Source organism: Atta colombica, unplaced genomic scaffold, assembly GCF_001594045.1.
Source record: "Atta colombica isolate Treedump-2 unplaced genomic scaffold, Acol1.0 scaffold9, whole genome shotgun sequence".
Taxonomy (NCBI): domain Eukaryota; kingdom Metazoa; phylum Arthropoda; class Insecta; order Hymenoptera; family Formicidae; genus Atta; species Atta colombica.
This window is the reverse complement of record NW_017259583.1, coordinates 2,602,429-2,622,151: the sequence shown is the minus strand read 5'-3', so window position 1 is coordinate 2,622,151 and position 19,723 is coordinate 2,602,429. Positions and strand designations below refer to the sequence as shown.

The 19,723-nt window shown below is 33.7% G+C and overlaps 3 protein-coding genes across 3 annotated transcripts in view; all 3 read right to left on the bottom strand.

The window, feature by feature from the left end:
• Positions 1 to 3,728, bottom strand: part of LOC108693432 (fibrillin-1-like) — a 12,502-nt gene extending 8,774 nt beyond the window's left edge. The window contains exons 1-5 of the mRNA XM_018202374.1: positions 3,604 to 3,728; positions 3,385 to 3,484; positions 2,441 to 2,863; positions 1,729 to 2,265; positions 416 to 1,506 (exon numbers count right to left, since the gene is read on the bottom strand). Coding sequence (XP_018057863.1) covers positions 416 to 1,506; positions 1,729 to 2,265; positions 2,441 to 2,863; positions 3,385 to 3,484; positions 3,604 to 3,728 — 2,276 coding nt within the window. The remainder of the gene's footprint in view (positions 1 to 415; positions 1,507 to 1,728; positions 2,266 to 2,440; positions 2,864 to 3,384; positions 3,485 to 3,603) is intronic.
• Positions 3,729 to 4,841: 1,113 nt separating this feature from the next.
• On the bottom strand, positions 4,842 to 8,432 carry LOC108693434 (von Willebrand factor D and EGF domain-containing protein-like). Its single transcript, XM_018202376.1, has 4 exons — positions 8,234 to 8,432; positions 8,026 to 8,104; positions 6,490 to 6,923; positions 4,842 to 5,788 (listed from the first exon to the last, which is right to left on the bottom strand). Exons 1-4 carry the CDS (start codon positions 8,389 to 8,391, stop codon positions 4,963 to 4,965), a joined length of 1,497 nt encoding a protein of 498 aa, XP_018057865.1. The 5' UTR covers positions 8,392 to 8,432; the 3' UTR covers positions 4,842 to 4,962.
• Positions 8,433 to 10,011: 1,579 nt separating this feature from the next.
• Positions 10,012 to 19,723, bottom strand: part of LOC108693433 — a 19,162-nt gene continuing 9,450 nt past the window's right edge. Inside the window, exons 5-11 of the mRNA XM_018202375.1 lie at positions 15,672 to 15,846; positions 12,863 to 12,980; positions 12,471 to 12,721; positions 11,706 to 11,996; positions 11,371 to 11,598; positions 10,996 to 11,136; positions 10,012 to 10,699 (exon numbers count right to left, since the gene is read on the bottom strand). Coding sequence (XP_018057864.1) covers positions 10,563 to 10,699; positions 10,996 to 11,136; positions 11,371 to 11,598; positions 11,706 to 11,996; positions 12,471 to 12,721; positions 12,863 to 12,980; positions 15,672 to 15,846 — 1,341 coding nt within the window. The 3' untranslated portion in view covers positions 10,012 to 10,562. The remainder of the gene's footprint in view (positions 10,700 to 10,995; positions 11,137 to 11,370; positions 11,599 to 11,705; positions 11,997 to 12,470; positions 12,722 to 12,862; positions 12,981 to 15,671; positions 15,847 to 19,723) is intronic.

Below are 19,723 nucleotides of genomic sequence, written 5' to 3'. Positions count from 1 at the left end.
AGCCTCAGCCGCAGATTTTTTCATATTGAAGCAAAAAATTAAAACCTCCCGCAAATGACGAGAATTTGGCTCGTAAACTGACATTTTCAATCGAGAATAATTTTATGATGCAGACACAAATCGACTAATGTTTCTATGGGGTTATGTTGACAGATGCCCAAGTTTATTGTATGACTATGATCTATTTATTTCGACCACTTACCGCTAAAGCCATCTATAGGAAAACGGCGGAAGCAAAGTTATACACCTAATATTATATAAAACCAAAATCCATTATGATAATATAAAAATATCTTAACGTTACGCTCATCTTTTTGTTAATAACATATCATAGACGAATATATCGTCTATTATAATTTTTATTATACGCTTTAATTGCGAGAAAAAGATAAAGGTACTTATTATATATACTTACTGCTCAGTTCGATTATCTTCATTCTTCAAGATTAAGACACACAATGTTGGGCGATCGCAGTGTAATCCAGCCCATCCATAATCGCATTCGCAAGTTTTGCGTTCCTCGACGCACTCGCCGTGAGTACCGCAACCACCCTGACATGCGTGTACGCAGGTACCTTCGATCTTCACGAAACCAGCATAACATCGACACTCTCCTGGTGTCTCACACTCGCCATTATCACAATTCTCACAATGCGGCAGGCATCTACTTCCGTTTTTCGTTCTATTTTCGGAGACAATCGAAGATCGAAAGTCTTTTACTTCAAATTCGAAATTCGGATCCGCAGGAACAAATCCGTAGTCGCATTCGCAAATCTCGGGCGCAACGCACCTGCCGTTGTTACAAGTCGAGCAGACGGGCTCGCATCCGCCAACTTCTGCGTTTCGATAGCCATCGAAACATATACAGAGATCCGGCGCCGTGCATGTGCCATTGCCACATTCAACGCTACAAATCGGCTCACATTTGAACGGAACGTTTTTTTTGTCGTAATAAATCATGCGATAACCGTCCTTGCAAATACAGAGATCGGGTGCTTCGCAAATTCCGTTTATTCCGCAAGTCGGTTGACAGATAGGGTCGCATACTGTCTTAGAATTTATCGACAGACGATAGCCCGGGTTGCAACTGCATACGTCGGGTTGTACGCAGATACCGTTCTTGCAATTTGGATTGCAAATAGGTTCGCAAAGGCTTGTACGATTTCCTTCGGTAGGTTGATAGCCGGAATTGCAGGTGCATTCGTTTGGCGCAGTGCAATATCCATTGATGCAATCAGTCTCGCAGATCGGTTCGCATTCATTCCAAGAATTGGAACGACGATAGCCCGAATTGCACATGCAAGTCTCAGGTGCGGTACAGAAGCCGTTGAAGCATTTCTGGCTACATGTAGGTTGACAGACATAGGAATTTGACATAGGAATCGTCGATGTTGGATGATAGCCGATGTTGCAACTACACGTCCACGGAGCGCTACAGAATCCATTTATGCAGTCTATCTCGCAGATCGGCTCGCAAACCGAACTGCTCGCAAAATGTAGCAAATTCTGAAAACCAATCTTTCGTATAAATCTAAAGAATTAATGTATGAAGAATTAACGTTAGTTTTTGAATTAACATTAGACAATAGAAATATTCGGCTTAGATAGAGATTTGATATAATTATTTAAAATTATTATAATAATATAAAATAGGTATAAATTCATTTGTCAAATCATACTTATAGATCTTGGATTGCCGTAATATAGTCTTGCTAGTTTAATACTAACGATTTTCTCAATTTGCATCTTATTAGCCAGGTGATATCCTTCAAAACAGGAGCAAACATTCGGCGCAGTGCAAACGCCAAATGGCTCGCAAGAAGTTTCGCAATAAGGCTTACAAATGTGTTCTTCTGATTCGTCGCCACTTAATTGGAATCCTTCGTTACACATGCATATGCCAGGCGCAGTGCATCGTCCATTGAGGCAAGCCTTTTCACAGACTGGTTCGCAGATATACTTTGAATTTTCAAACAGTCCGTAGCCCACGAAGCAGTTACAACTTTCAGGAGCCACGCAAATGCCCATAACGCAAGCTTCACTGCAGATTGGTTCGCAAACGCTCGAGGTATTTAATGAATAACCCTTATTACAGGTACATACATTAGGAGCGGTGCACTCGCCATACAGACAACCATTCTTGCACGTGGGCTTGCAGGCAAATAAGTCGTGTGTATCAGGTTCGTAACCATCATCGCAAGTGCAGATATTGGGGGCTGTACACTTCCCGTAAACACACTCTCTTTCACAAATAGGTTCGCACATCTGAGTACAAAAAGGTGTGATCTTTATTATTAAAATAATACTCGTATTTTTCTTACATTATCTTTAATATTAATATCTTTCCAATTATTATGACATTATTTTTATGACACGCTTAATATATTAATTAGGGCAAATTCAATTTGAATAAATCAAAGTGTTTCTATTGTTTACTTACATTAGTTAATTTGACGTCACTGGAAATGTTTTTATATCCGTCCAGACAGAGACATTGGTCGGGTTTATAGCAATATGATCCTGTAGGACAAGGTACATTGCAAATGGGTTCGCAGATGTAATGATCGTTTGTCAGTTTGTATCCAGAATCGCACATGCAAATGTCGGGTAAGACACATTTGCCGTGTACACAAGGGGAAGTACACACAGGAACACAGCCAACGTCAGACTCTGGAGTTTCAGAGTATATAAAAATGTATCCATAATTGCAGATGCATAAGTTTGGCTTCGTGCATATACCATTTCCGCAAGGAGGCTGACAAATTGGTTCACATTTTGTATATACTTTTCTCGAAGCGTCCCAAAAATGTTTACGTTCAAATCCATCACAACACTCGTATTCTATGCGCCATGATCTGCGAGACTAACAATAGAAACGAGTTTTTGCATATATAGTAATATTTATTTGTATGCATAAAAGTATGTAGAGCGTTAATCAACAAAAATGCTATCTTTAGTACACACACACACACACACACACACACACACAGAATATTGATAAAAGATGATTTGATTAGTAGAGTGATACTTATTGAAAATTGAGAAATAATATTTTTTCAACAAAAAGTTAATCAAAGTTATAAAATTTTAATATTAAATGTTACAAAATAAGCTGTAAATTTTATTGAAGATATTATTTCTATGTAAGTTATTATATTGTCAGCTATATCTATAATTTTAATACTACATTTATCTTTCTATAATTTTATCCTTTTTTTAATTCATTCAGTTAAAAAATTTTTATATTACGAAATAATTATTTTATTTCCCGATAAATATAAACGTCATTATGCGCTAAATGTACTTATTACACATTTTGAATTTTGATTCTATCATTTTAACGAGAATATTACTTTGAATATAAATTCGATGCTTAAACCTTACCTCAATTTTATAATTCCATCGAACGCGGGTTTTATAAAAAATACCCCACGTTTTTTCCTTAAATGTTTCCAAGTATGGAACTTCAGATGTTTCTATAAAACTGCAAACAGCGCATGATTTTAATTTTTATTATTAGCATTATTAGCTCACTTGTGTGCCGATTATACATTGCGATAGTATTGATAAGCATTTTTAATCGTAAAATATAGCAAATCTTACCTAATGATTTTACTACAATTTCCCGTAGAATAATCACTTGACAACGTTACAGTATGCAATTCTACTTTAATAATTAATTCGTCTTGTAGAATGGAAAGAATAAATATGATGTACAAAAGTTTCATAATTATCGAATATATTTAAACATATACATTTGAAGGGAGATCCAAATGTGAACGACAAATCAGTGTGTGGATAAAGTGTGTTGCAAAGTATATTGCGTCGCAACTTATACTGAAGCTTCTTCTCCTCTTTGAGCTATGAGAGTAGCGTGCTATCAGAATGTGACAGGATGTTAGCTGTTGTCAGGCAGTTACAATTAAATCTGTATGAATCTCTGCTTATCAGCAAAATGAGCTTCTTTAATTTTAATAGTTCTATTTCGCATAAATTGCTAAAAATTTTTACAATATCTGGCAATTGCAATTATTAATTTATTTGTACGTATAAAAAGAGATTGCGTGCGAATAAAAGGAATTGAAATTCTATTTAAGACAAGTTAATGAAAATCCTGAATAAAATGCTACATTATCGGTTTCTGTTTATAAGACGTGAATCATGCTGGGTACAAAGTACTTTGCATCTCATTGTGAAAATAATAAGATATGTTAAACATATAAGTACATAACACACACGTTGCGGAATATCTTGTGAATCGCTTTTAAGAAATATACATTGCGTTGAGCTCTGGAGAGAAACTGCATAATTGTTTCATGGCGTAAACGAATCGATTCCGCGTGTTTAACAGTGCATAAACGGGAACATACATTTTCTTGAGCGAAACTTACGTGAAGTTGACGTATTGGGTCAAGGATGCAGTCCGCATTTAACCCATTTATAATGTAATAAGATTAGTGTGTAAAATATACTGCACGCGATAGCATTTGTGGCTAGTCATGTCATTTCTACATATTCTTTTATAAGAATGTAAGATTTATAGAACACTTCTACTTATATGCCTGACTTTATAATTAATTTTATGAATTGTTATATAATTAACGTATTCATTTGTCATTGGAGTTTTCCATATTTAAACACTTTGTTTACTCTGAGGAAGTTGTATCCGTATTGATTAGTTCACAACGTTATTCAAGAATGCGCGTATAATTATCGTACAATTATTACAATCTAAAAACTTTTAAATGTGTGAAAATATTTTATTTTCATATTATTATTTTTTAAAGGTATCATAATTATAAATTTAGACATATTGCATGAAATAAAAGACACATAAAAAATTATTTGTTATAAATCAGTTTATTTATATAAATTCAGTTGATCATAATTATTGATTTGATAATATTAGTTTTATCAAACTAATATATATCTAACAATATGTTTTGTATGCAGTCAACTCATTTACTCTGGGATACATCTCTGTCGACCCTTAACACCTTCCTTTCGGTATCCGGGATTGCATATGCAAAAGTTTGGCAGGGTGCATACACCGTTCGGACATCCGCCCACGCATACCGGCACGCATCTTGAACGCGTACTATCGTATTCGTCGTGCGTGTACCCACGGTTGCAGGTGCATTGATCCGGTCCAGTGCATTGACCGTTTAAGCACGGGTACTGGCACATGTCCGCGCTCGTGCTCACGTGTGGAATGCATCTTCTGGTATCGGGATCAACGCGGAATCCCGGATCGCAGACACACAAGTTTGAACCAACGCATCGGCCGTTTGGTCCGCAACCGTATCGGCATTGCGTCGAATTAGTCGTGGATGTCGTGACGGAGATGCATCTGCTAGTATCGGGATCGACAGTGAATCCAGGTTCGCAAATGCATCGATTTCCTATGCACACGCTATGTGGACCGCAGCCATATCTGCAATCGCCAATGGGCTGCGATGTTGGGGGGGTAGTCGTTACGGGAATGCATCTGCGGGTATCAGGATCGACGGTGTATCCGTATCCGCACTGCGCTGAACCTGTAGTACTCGGGACGCATTTGCCGCTATGACGATCCTGCGTATATCCAGGTCTGCAGCTGCAAAAGTTGGGTGCGATGCACTCGCCTCCTTCACAACCACCCTGGCAGATAGGTATGCAAGCGCCGGTTTGATTGCGCGTGAAACCGACTCTGCATAAGCACAGGTTTGGTGCGACGCATTCGCCGTTAGGACAACCGTTCGGGCAATGGGGAATGCAGGACTCGGTATCGCCGAGGAAGTTGGTGTATCTGTAAAACAATTTATAGCTGCATTATGATATATTATTTATATATTTATACGTTTTATTGATCAGTCGACAAAGGAAATTGTCAGAAATTTATTAGGGAGTTAAAATTCTGAATTGCTAAAGAATTTATTGTTGAAAGACAGCATCTGTAAAATGTCCCACCAAGAGACACATAAACGTCAACAAAAAATCAAAATGATTTTAATTTAATTCTCAATATATTTGTAACAAAAATTCATTTTTACTCAATTTCATAACGTCAAAATAAAGTAATTTTCTCTTGACTTTCTCTTGACTTGGATATATAAAAAATCAACTCGATACTCATTCTATAAAACTAGTAATTTGTAAACTTATTATTATCATAACGCGTGACTGCACTTCAAGCGGCAATGTTAATAAATATCATTATCTACGTAGATGTGGTTACGCGAAATTACAAAACAACTGATTTATATACCTGTATAATAGCGATTACACGCACAATGTATAATTGCTTTTAAAATATAATATTTTTGACGAGTTCATCATTGATTTATCAATTATTTATATCGCAATTATTACCATCCGTTTTGTAGGAATAGGTTACTTACTACTTAATGTACTACGTGCATAAATCAGAGTTTAATTATCGCGCGGAATGTCGATGCGAAAAACATTGCGCAGTTGGCGAAGAGATTCGAGATAACGGCATTTAATTACCCTTGATCGCAGGTGCACACGCCTGGTGCGCTACACACGCCATGCACGCAACCACCTTCGCACGCTGCCACGCACTCCTTGCGTTCATTCAGAACGTATCCCTGTCTGCAGCTGCAGACGCGCGGTGCCACGCATTCGCCTTGCTTGCATCCGTCAGGACAGATCGGTTTGCATTGACCGTCGATCTCGTCGTAGCCCAATTTGCACACGCACATCTCGGGCGAAAAGCAATAAGCATTCTCCTGGCATCGATACGAGCAAACGGGCATGCAAACGCCATCCTCGGAACGCCATCCCGACGGGCAGCTGCAGACGTTCGGGGCTGTGCAGCGACCGCCAAAACAACCGCGTTCGCATTGCGGTTCGCATAGACCGCTCGTCACATTGCGCACGTAGCCGTCACAACAGTCCAAGATAGTAATCCAACCGTCAGGCTGAAGAACAGAATTTATCTTATAATTCTCGTTGTCGAAGCTGCATGAAAAAAACAGCTGAAAATTTCACTGATTCAGCAAATCTACAGTTGTAATACACAGATAGTCAATTTTCTATATTAAAGTAGCAAAGTTGACAGCTGAATAGCGATTTATTAACAACCATCAAATCTTCTTAGTTACAGACATTGAATTCGCGCAGTAAGTTATAGATTTGCTGTACCACTCAATTAATTTTTTTTCGTGTATTTAAATTGAACTCAGTATCTTGAACGGCCTAGGTGGATTTTAAGTGCTTATATGAGTCTGAATGAATTTATATATTACGTATGTAATCCTTTGAAATATGCGCCCCGAAATGATCTTCTAAAGTATCGCAGTAATATCACGAGTTAAATTGACTAGCATTTAATAATTTGATGGTTTTTTGCATCTTAGAAAGATCTTAATAATGCTGAGTGTAAATAATTAATTCTTATTGCGAAAAATATTATCTCAGCCGGGAGTCGAATCCGGATCTCTTGCATTCCGTGCCTCGGCAGACTAAAGACTTAGAACTCTCGCACGGAGTGCAAGAGATCCGGATTCGACTCTCGGCCGAGATAATATTTTTCGCAATAAGAATTAATTATTTATACTCAGCATTATTAAGATCTTTCTTTTTAAGATTTTTCGTAATAAGAATTAATTATTTACAGATTTTAATATGTCACTTAGCATTATTAAGATTATTCTAAGATGCGTAAAAACATCAAATTGTTAAATTGCTAGTCAATTTAACTCTTGATGTTACTGCGTTTTAGTTTAGTAGAGTTTGCGTTTCAAGATCGAAAAATCATTCGGAACATTTTAAAAGACTTATATACGTAGTATATAAATTCACACAGAATCATATAAGCACTTAAGATCCAGCTAGATCGTTTAAAGCAATGATTTCTATAGGTTGTGCTTCTCACATATATCGTCTATAAAATATAATATTGTCTATTTAAACTGTTTGCATCGAGTCTTCGAACTACAATATATCTTCGTTATATTTATCAAAAATCAATTCAAGAAATTTCTTTTCATAAGTTGTCTTTGATTCAGAGATTTTACTTACAGGATGGCCACCTTCAGGCGGTTGAGGAATAGTATTGTAAAGCGATCCGCTGGCGTTTAAAGCTAAAACATGGCTGTACCTGAAAGGCGCGAATACTGTTAATTTACTGTTTACTTTAAACTATTTCTTAAGAAATACTGCAAGCAGAAAATAATGTTCGCATTATCAGAATTACGACGTTGATCTCGAAAAAAAATTGATTACTTACGGCACTCTTTTATGGCAAAGGCCATTTTGCGAAGAATTAGTGCTACTGTAACTCCCACTAGGATAACGTGGCCGATGTCCACCTTTGACACCCTCAATTGCCCAGGTGCCAACACCAAGGCACGTAAAGACAATCAAGCAAATTAGTAATCCTTGCATGTTGCATGAACGATCGCGAATTTACTACTGAACTTATTTTCGGTCAGAGAGTGGGCATCTTCGCGATAAGGATGTTGCAAGGGTCAGCGGTATTCATCTTCTCGTTAAATTTCTCATTAAACTACGCAACATTCCCTGTTCACGGAAACGGTTATCGATCATGCATATCGATATGTTAGAGAGACCAAATGGGGCCAAAGCGTTCGTGTGTTCGTTTCTTTCCATACACTTTTACTCTTATCTAATTGATTAAGTCATTGCTATTAACTAGGCCATAATTGACTCATTAAGCATGGCTTTAATCGGGTGAATAAAATTGATCACGTGTGCGCAAAGCGAAGGGATAAGATAATGTATTGCAATTAAATCTTAGTTTAATTATATTATAAAAAGATCATAGCTCTTCGCATAAAACGATCATAAAAATTTGCAAGATTTCCCTTTTATAGGATTTTCCTAATATAAGATTAAATAGCGAAATGAAAATCTTTTTAAAATATCTTTAAATTATGCACGTTAAAAATTATTATATAAAACGTAAGAAAATAATATGTGTTAGCTAGATTAATTAAGGAATATATTTATTCATTTGTTTTATCTGAACGATATTATCTGAAAAGAGAAGGTTATATAGAAGGATTTATGGGATGAATATAACATTTTAACTGAGAGAAAAATGTTTTTTAAATTGTCAAAATAATGATAAAATTATTTTGACTTGTGATGTAAGTATTGCTTCAAGCTATATAATATGTTTTTTGTGTGTGAGCAGTTTATTATAACTCTTGCTCCGCGTATTCAACGTTGTTTATGTAATCCGACTGATATCATTCGGGATACATGAGCTAATCGAGACGATAATAAGACGGGCACTCAAGAATATGATAAATGCATGATATTTATTTATTCAATTACGATAAGCTAATGCTGACTGCAAATAACATTTCCTTGAAAAGATTAATACAAAATAGAAAAAAATTAATGCAAAACGAAGTGATACATTAAATTATCACATGACATAGAAATGGAAAATTTCTCTTTCCTCCTACAGAAAACACTGGAGTATCGAAGATAATGATATAGTTTATTATTTTCCTCAATGATTCTCAGTTTACAAAAATATCGCTACTAATAAAATTACAAAATTACAATAAAGTGACTTATCAAGAGATATACGAAAATAATGGCAAAGAAAGATTTATGCAATTATACTTACACAATTTATTTAATTTAATTTATTATAGATAATTATTTAAAATTGTTTACAAATAAAATAAGTAATGCTAACGTTATTTTTCTAGGATGCACATATTGTTTGTTTTAAATATTTTTATTCTTCGATTTCAATTTCGGTGCACAAAACTCATTAAGTGTATTTCCTCTTATGATAACAAATTTTGTTGATTATATTATCATTTACGTACATATCATTAATGATACATTTGAAAACTTATATTATCGCAGGATATGTTTTTATACGCTTGGAAAAACAATTCTATTTCTTTGCAGGATGTGATTACCACGGGACTGATTATTTAATATAATTCATAATAAAATAATGTTAATATTACAGGCGCTGTTCTGCCAGCAACAATAAATAAATACGAAAAGATCGCTTAACTGGAATAAATAAACAATAAATTTATTTGCACAACGGTAATTTATACCGTAAATTACGTCAACACTAACGACGCTGCTAGATTTATGCCGGGCAGTTTATTTTCGCATCTATTTATTTGCAAACAGGTAATTCCGTTCCGCAGGCTGCATAAATGTTTAATATCATTTGGATAATAACAGTTTTCCACCTAATTGCGCATTTGTGCGCAATCATAATCGAGTGCATTTGCCTCCAGTTTGACATCATTCTGTCGACATTACAAAATAGTTTATTCAAAAGGAGCTGTTGCTCCGTTAATTAAATTCTACTGTCGGTCACTGACTCGTACTCGAATGACTTGTTCCGTCTTGTGCCACTCAATTGCAGTCACGTTCAGCCTTGCACATTTATTGATTCTGCGTAAGGTCAGAAACCAGTTAGATCGACTTTTTATCGATCATTGACAAGCCTAAAAACGTTTCAAGGTCCTTTTATTGTGACGCATTATTGAACTATATAACTAAAGATGCGGATATAGATTGGACCGGATAAATGAAAATGCATTCCTCCATCACAAATCCTTGCGATCCGAAGGAGTGGTCTGCATTGGTATTTCGTCGTACAAGTGCTCCGTGTTATGGTCCATATTTGTCTGCAGACGTATCAGAGTTGCTGATGGTCGGTCGTAATGACTATCTTGTAACAGATCTGAGAGATTCGCAATAAAAGAATTCTGTTAAACATCTTAAAAATAGTATAGGTAAAAAAGTGTTTATGATTTATTCAAAGTAACAAATGTGATTGAACAACCACAATCTTTTGAATTTCAACTCTTAATTAAATGCAAAATAAAATTTACGTTACATATAAATTGTTTTTAACAATTGCTGCTAGCGGTTATTTATAGATTTTTTTTTAAATTAACTTGAAGATTATTTTCCTTTATAATTATTACTAGTGTATCTCATATATACGTCAAATTTATTAAAAGAGTGGAAACTTACCGCGAAAATTACCAGAAATTCGAAGACCGATTGTAGCGGCGCCGTTGGCGTAAGTATTCAGCGATTCAATGCCATCAACTGTCAGTATCGTTTCCGGTTCTGCATTAATGGCGAATACCGGATTCGCACAAATCGGGGGTGCTGAAATCACAAAGGTATCGGAGAATATAATACACAACTATCTTGTGCTGATGGCAGATTAGTGATGAGCAGAAAAAATTCAACACCACACGATCGGCGAGATAACTTTTTCACTGGTTATGGCGGTCAAGACTCCTTCAAACAATTACGGCCAGGCTTATCGGGGTCAAGGACATGTGGATTTCACTGGTAATCTAAGAGAGAATGTTGCTGTTAGGTGAACGTATAACTTACAAGGCAGAGTGGCGTTTACCACCGACATCCTTCCGTTGTTCACGCTCTTGCGTTCTGGGCTTTTGGTCTTCTCGTCATCATAGACAGCAAGACGAATGGTCTCGAATAATTTGGAACGCATGTGAAGGACCATAACCACCGCGAGCGAGGTGAGACCGAGGGAGACGATCGCAGCGATGACGATTAGAGCGATGTCTAACGAGATTGGCGTTGATGTCTGAATATCGTCTGTCGCAATAGAAATGTTTTATTAGAGATCGAACAGCCGAGCACTATAGTATAAAAACAACAACGAAAATTTTAGTATGCATTTTTGAAATATCTTAAGATAGTACCTTTGTGAATAGTTTTTACATAATCGACATTTGGCACATTGATGCTTTTGTCACTTTGGACATGTCTGAGAAGAACGTCTTTGGCGAACTTTTGATTATCCTTTTCAATGTCCCTTCTACGTTCAGGAACGGAGACTAAAACGATCACAGGACGAGCAGTGGTGGAAGGATTCTTTATTTGCATTTCGTTTACCGAAACTTCTACTCCCTGAGGAGGGGCCATGATTGAAGCTGTTGCCGGACTCGTTGTTTCCGGAATGTAATTGGTGTCATTCCAACTCTTATTGATACCTGCGATTGAAACTACATATTACAAATGTTATTATATTTAATAATTATAATTATGCTTGACTAAAGTGATCTATTACTGCCGTGAAAAACAAGTGCGTCATATTGTCGATGTAAAAGTTCAAATCGAGCTAAACTTCTTTGAACTTCTTCAAAAAATTGTCGACTTCATAGCATCAGTTTCTATAGAGAAGTTCAGCTCGAAAATCAAAATTAAGCTTAAAGTTCGATAACCTAACCCTTTTTTGTGACCTAACTTTAATATGATCGATTATATTTATACTTTTCATATGAAAACGTACGAGAAACTTGCTTTCCCTAATTTTTAATCGGCTATTTTTGCTTGAATTCGCCTTTCGAGGCGAATCTCCAATATTTGAAAATGAAAATTCATTTCTTCATCTTCCGAAAAATAGTTGCGCAACTCTAAAGTCTAAAAATTTTCTTAGATTGACGAAAACTTTTCTTCATATTTACCTTTCTGACGTTCGGTGATTTCACGTGGCACAGAGACAATCTCCGTATGCTCCGTATTACTAATTCCTGTTTGTGGTAGCCGGTCGGTAGTAGAGCTCTGCAAATAAGCGGGCGACGTTTGCTCGACCGAAGAGACATCGTCGTCAATGCAGCTTCCGGTTACGGCATCGCAGCCATTATCCCAGTTTTGACATGTGCATTTGTTTGCACAACTTGGGCCCCATTGGCCAATTGCGCAATGCTCCTCGCATCTGCAAAAGGAAGAATATAATTTTTATAGTATCACTTGATTTAATGTGCTAAACGAACACATCCTCGAGCTACTTATTGTTATTCGGTAAACATTGGTATTTTTGGAACAATCATGATCATTGATATTTTTCATCACTCACTGAGGTCCTTGCCGTCCTGGAGAACAATGACAAGTGCCGTTTACAGAATCGCAGATACTACTCTCACCGCAATCGCATACTTTTGTACATTGTAGACCCCAAAATCCCAATGGGCATGCTAGAATAAATTAGTATATTAGTATATGTATATTTAATTTTAAATTAAATTAAATTATATGCATATATTACATATGCAAGAGAGATGTTACATGATGATTTGTTATTGTACAAATTGAAAAACTATTTTCTTATGTAGATTGAAATAGAACATTTTCTATAAATAATATAGAATGCGAAATGATTATTCATATACAAATTGTTCATTTTGCTTGGCCATTGAAATCATCGAATTTTATTATTTTACGTAGAATCTCTATCATATTAATACATTTTTATCATAATAATTAGTAATTTAAAAAATCTAATGTCAAAAATGTGAAAACTGTGCAAAATGCCTTAGTCTCTCCTACATCATAAATATGCGAATAAAGAAGTTTTTATTTTAATGATTAAAATAAAAACTTCTTGCCTTTTCATGTTTTGACTGTCAACTATCCATGAATTAAAATTTAATCTATAATGTTAACGTATTTCATAGATAGTTGACAATCAAAACAAGAAAAGGCAATTTCTACATAAAAGGCTATTAAACGTTCCGTAATACATGTAAGTGAAATTAATAAGTTTGTAAGAGCTGGATTGTAGATCATATCTTCAAAATGTTTAAGGTGAACGTTTGTCATACAACGTAAATGTCTCTTATAAAGCATTGACGTCGTGATTGCGTTATGTGAACGTCGGACGCGTTGTATCTGATCAACTGTACGCCGCCCACGACCTTCTCGAACGTTCACGGGAAAGTAGCGGCTTCGTAACTTCCGGGCTTCCGCAACTTTCGAAGCATTCCCCGATCGTATTGACGCAACAGTTGCGTGCAATCTGCAATTTCTGCTTGTTTGACAACGATAAGTTACTCTATGATTTATTTTCATCAACTCTATAAATGTGTTTTTAGAAAAAAAAATTGTAAAGGAGAAAGAATAAATAAAATTTTAGGGGATTTAATTGTGTTAAATGCTACAAAAGTTTCATTAAACTTAATAGGTCCGAATATTAAATGATGAGAAAATTATAATTAAAGTTACTGATAATGAAAAAGCAAATATCGTTTCCTTATTTTAAAAGTAATACAATTTGAAAAATTTTTGAAGATTTTTAGGAAAAACTATTTTTCAATTTAACAGAAAATTATTGACTAATTAAATAATATAGATAAAAAGAAAATATTTTTTTTTTAGTTATGCTTCTGATATCCTACAAAATTATAACAAATTAGGAATAATTTATCAAAAGTAACATAATTCAAAATATCATCAACAATTTATAATTATCTTAATCAGGTAAAATGATTAAATTTAAAATAAAATAATTTCTTCTTCAAACTTCAATCATTAAAACTGTTTTAACTTTAAATATTCTTTGTAGAATTTCCTTTTTATTTACGACATAATTCAAAACGAGTTACTCTCTTGAAAATATTAATAACTTTAGAACGCATAAATGCTATTTGGCGAATGGACTGTGAAGCTAGTTTACTTTTGCTGATTAAGAATAACTAGTTTACTTTTGCTGATTAAGAATAATTTTTACTCCTAACTTACATAATAATAATTCGAAATTAACATTTTTTTAATTGTATTATTTTTAAAGTAAAGGAATGATATTTTTTTATGTGCCATATAATCAAAGATTGTCACATAATCTAATTTTTAATAACTTTTATTACGTCGTTATTTTACAACAACTGTGATTATGCCACGATGCCTTTGCAGAGGCACGTGTGGGTTAACATCAGTTTTAACGAGATGCGTTGTACAAATTACATGAGAAATCCCACTCATTATTATGATTCGCGTGGAAGTACTATCTACTGGAAACAGTCATTTCACACGCGCGTGGAAGGTCGGTCCATTTCATGGAGCGTGAAATTTCTCATTGCGTTTTGCTATCCGTTTCGGATCTGTTCGCTCTCAATTTCGTTTCACAATCGCCGCGCGACGCATCATTTATTTTCTTAATTTTAGCTCTTATTCATCGGATTGAAATTATTGCAAAATTAGCAGAATTATACAGTTTAATTAATTATTTAACAGATTTTCAAAGTTTTCAAAAGTTTTAATTTAATCGATTTTGCATTTTATATTCATTTCTGTTGTCTTGATTTAAATATACTTTTAATATCGTAGCAATTTATCAACATACAATTGTAAACATTATTCAGTCCAGTTCAATAAATAAAAGATGTTGCAAGTCATTAGCCAAAGAATTCATTTCAATGACCTTTTAAAATGCTTTTGGATCATTCTTTGGGTCATTCTGATGTTCGTGTTGATATTATATAGGTATATCTATCATCTTAAATAGCCACGACGCGCAAATTTAATTGCTATATTATAATAAGTTGCTATATTGAAATATATGTGGATTTTTAAGATAGTAAACTTGGTATTAAAAAAATATCAATAAATTTTATAAATATAACGAAAAATATTTTAGCTTCTTATTTTTCAGAATGAAATTTTTTTGAAACGCGTTATTTATAAACTAAAATAATTATGATAATTAATATACATTAAATTCAAAAAGCATAAAAGTCTTAAGAATCATCTCAATTATGTAAAAATTTCAAAATTACAAGTTTAAGTCACCAATGATAAGTATCCATTAGAAGTACATTAGCACATCGATTAGATATTTAATGAGAGAAGAGAGAAACGCCTAATAACTATTGATTTCATTTTAGACTTACCATGAGCACAGTCATCTCCATAATATCCAGGATTGCAACGGCATTCGTTCGGTGCGACGCACACACCTACCACACATTTTTCGCAAAACGGTAAACAGCTCGCATCCATTTCCGCATCGCCGTGAATTTTGTATCCTTCGCAGCATTCCTTCAGAGTCCTCGATTTTTCCTCCGCCTACAATACATATTTTTAAATACATTTATATTTTAATTGATCTATTGAGATGTCTATCACGTAAAAAGAATACTTTTAATTTCAGTAATCTTGTTAGGAGAACGATTTGAATAATCGCTAATGCTTCTCTGACATTGATATATAATAAATGTTAAATAATTGGCAATCTGACATAAATATTATTAATGAGATCAATCAAGTATGACATTAGAAAGAGAGGCTATATTGTTCTGGTGTTTTTTTTCTTCGTTTTGAAAACGATTTCACCGACGAAGAATTCTAAAGATAAGACATTATATCTCTAAGACACGAGATTTCGATCATCGGCGAGAGTAAAAGTGAGAATGATTGGAATGCAGAGAGGGCATGCGATGGTAGACGAAGGAAGATCATAGTGAGAAACAAGATGAGGAACATACGCATGCATGACTTTCTGTTCGCAACATTGAATTGACCGATTAAACATGTAAAAATATCACAGATATAATAGCAAATAAAAATTAATGTATGCAAATACGCGTATTGAAAAAATAGTAGCCAATTTAATTTTAATTATTCTTATAAGAAATGAATTTACTTGTTCCTTTTTTTATTTAGTGTAACGTTTGAGTTAGCACATAATACATAAATATATACGTTTCGTCGTTAAGATTTTTTTTATAAACTTATTTATTTTAACATATTTCTCTATTAACAATTGATTATTTACTTTCCAAACGTTATTATATAATTTTTGGAAGAAACATTGGCTTCCATTGAACATTGAGTATCAAAGAGACTGGAACAATAAGAAATTTATTGTAAAAGATATGTGCACATGAAAACCGCGTCCGCTGCAATAAAATATTATTATTAGGTCAAAAATATCCTTTTCTTCTTTACGAACGTTATTACATTTTATCTCTGTTCATTGCTTCTGCGATCGTATTATGTGATTTTCGTTTTAAACATCGATGGACCAATATGACGCTCAATCTCTTCTCTCCTTTTCTGCTTGCAGAACGAAATCTGGTTTGAGTAGTACACCTTTAATGAGCATTATTATGTAAATTCTGTATCTTCAGTTTTTTGACAGGACATTTTGATATGCCTTTAGAAAGATAACGACTTATATATACTATAATAAATAAAATATCGTATAAAATGAATTATATACAAACTGATTAATGTACATATAATAGTTGAACACTCTCTTTTGCTTTCACTCATAAAGGTTTTTCTATCTTGATGTATATAATCTTGATATTACAAAATTATTGTCGCGCTTTTAATTCGTTTTTCAAGATTTTCTGTAACATTGGAAATGATCTTTTATATAAAGCTATATAAAATATATATTTAGTTCATATAATAAATCATTAATTATAATAGTTAATTGAAAAATGTCAATTTAATTAATTTAATTAACAATTAAATAATTTAATTAATTTTCGGAAACAGTCTAAAGATTTAATTTAAAAAAAATTAAACTTATTTTAAAGAGAATTAACATTTAAACTGTTTCTCATTAAATCATATATTGACTCATGCGGAAGTATACGTTTTTATATTTAATATTTAACGTATTTATATATTTAACGTTGAACAGACCATAATTTCTATATACATAAAATACTCCTATATACTGTAAAGTCATTAAGTTAATTGATGAACATGTTCCGTGTCTCGTCATAAATCATTTGGAATTGTAGATCTTTACGGCGAGAGCTACCAGATGCACTGGAAACTGACGTCAAACTTTTTTTTGTTCCTACTAAACGCCGTAACTGACATGATTAATTCCCATAGCAAACCTTTCGCTTGCGTAAGGAGACTCTCTTTCACAAAGAGGAAAGATAAGTTATTGATTGTAATATTACGTTCAAATATAATCATACTGATGGGCCATGATATACTGTATATGCGTTTTAATCGACATTATCAATTTCAGAAATCTTATGATGCCTGATAGCGTCACCTCGATAGTATCTGCATGACCCTGTTGTTCTATCATAGAACATGTAGATTTATAATTGCAATAGAATATTATCCGCAAATGCGTATATATATATGTTGGAATTGCGTAATAATTTCAAAGTAATTTCAAAGTAATAGTTTCGTAAGAATGTATTAAATCGATTATAATTATAATTGTATTAAAAATAAGTATCCATAATTAAATTATGAATGTCATATATAATATTATTTAGCTGTAGGTAATTTACATAATTTATTGGTAATTTTGTAACGATTTATTCTGTAAATATCTGTATATATTCAAAGCATTTTAGATTAACATAGTAAAGTATTTCTAAAATTTTTTACTTATGCGATATGATCCTGTTTATTTTTACCCTTTTTAATTAATATGATATCCTTATAGCACGGAAAAATCGTACTCTCTTTTTCTCTCTCTTTATATATACGTTATTACTCAAAAGTTATGCAATTCAGACGTTTTCTAGCATAATAGAAAACGCTAAGTGACCTCGACTTGTTCAACAGTAATTTTCGCTCATTATACAATATTATCTTGTTTGCATTTTTTATTCAATGTTTCCCTTTTTTTAATTCGGACGTCAATTGACATTGCTATTATAAATGTCAATTACGTCATATGTATCAGTGTGTCTTGTTGTTACTGAATATTACTAACAACAAATTTTTAACTTGATTGCATACAAACGATCCTTTATCGTTGCGTTTAATACGTTTTCTCTGAGAAGTTAACGACTTCGCTTCTCGCGCGGCCACTTTATTCGTCCATAATTCTCTGCGATCGGTAGTTAACGGCATATTACGTTTTAGCTTCATTCCCCTCTAATAACTCCAATCTACTCGAAGCAAAACGGCTTTTCTTGTTTCTTAATGACGAAAAAAAATAGAAGAAAATGTCTCGCATTCACTGATGTTGATCATTTCCAAATACAAGGTAGCGTTACACTTTTGAATTAAAAGAGGCCTGTTCTTTTTAGTTGAATTCTTTGCAATGTTTATCTTTTCTCTTGCTTTCTCCAACGTGGAAATAAAAGGAGGAAAGATAAATTGTAAAATCAGCTGAAAAAAAGAATAAATCTAACATTTGCATGTTCAGCTTCCATGTTCCAAGAATACACTTGGCAATTAGCGAGGTAAACGATTACCTTCGCATAACGGCACCTACGCTGGAATTCGCGCTGCCGCTGTTGAGTCACTTTTACGTGAGCATTGCGTTATCAACTGCACAGTTTCTTACGTAGTCAATGCGAGTACATGCGACGACGATGTTTCGTATGCTAACAAGCTAAACCTTTGATCGCGCGGCGAGGCGAATTTATAAGGCATGTACGATCCGACGAGTAGATTCATGGCTTCGATAAACGCCATTGGCGAAGCTTCGATGAAAGCTGTAATTGTTTTGCATCATAGCACTACCTCGTATGCCATCATCGTATACAGATCGTATTGCGATAATACGATAGTTGCCTCGCAAAGCTCTAAGTAGGTCGATAGTAAATATATAACAAGCAGGTGATTCTATTAACGATAGATCTCGAGTAATTAACGCGAATTGTTGATGAAAATTATAGAAACTGTAATAAATTGATTATACGCGTGTTATGCGGATAAATTGTCACCCTTTAAAAGGTAACCTTTGAATGAAAATGAGAATATGTTCTTTTTATTTTCAATTTTAATTAATTGGCTTTGTAAAAAATCTTGCATTTTAGATTTTTTAATAATATTATATAGAACTTTGTGCAACGCAATAACAAATTTTATAATAATATAAAAGAGATAATATTTTTTTCACATAAAGAAATCGGCAATTTTGTTAATTATATTATATTATATAATTAATTATTATCATTAATTATTATCGTAATTAATTAATTATTTATTTTATTTTTGAATTCAG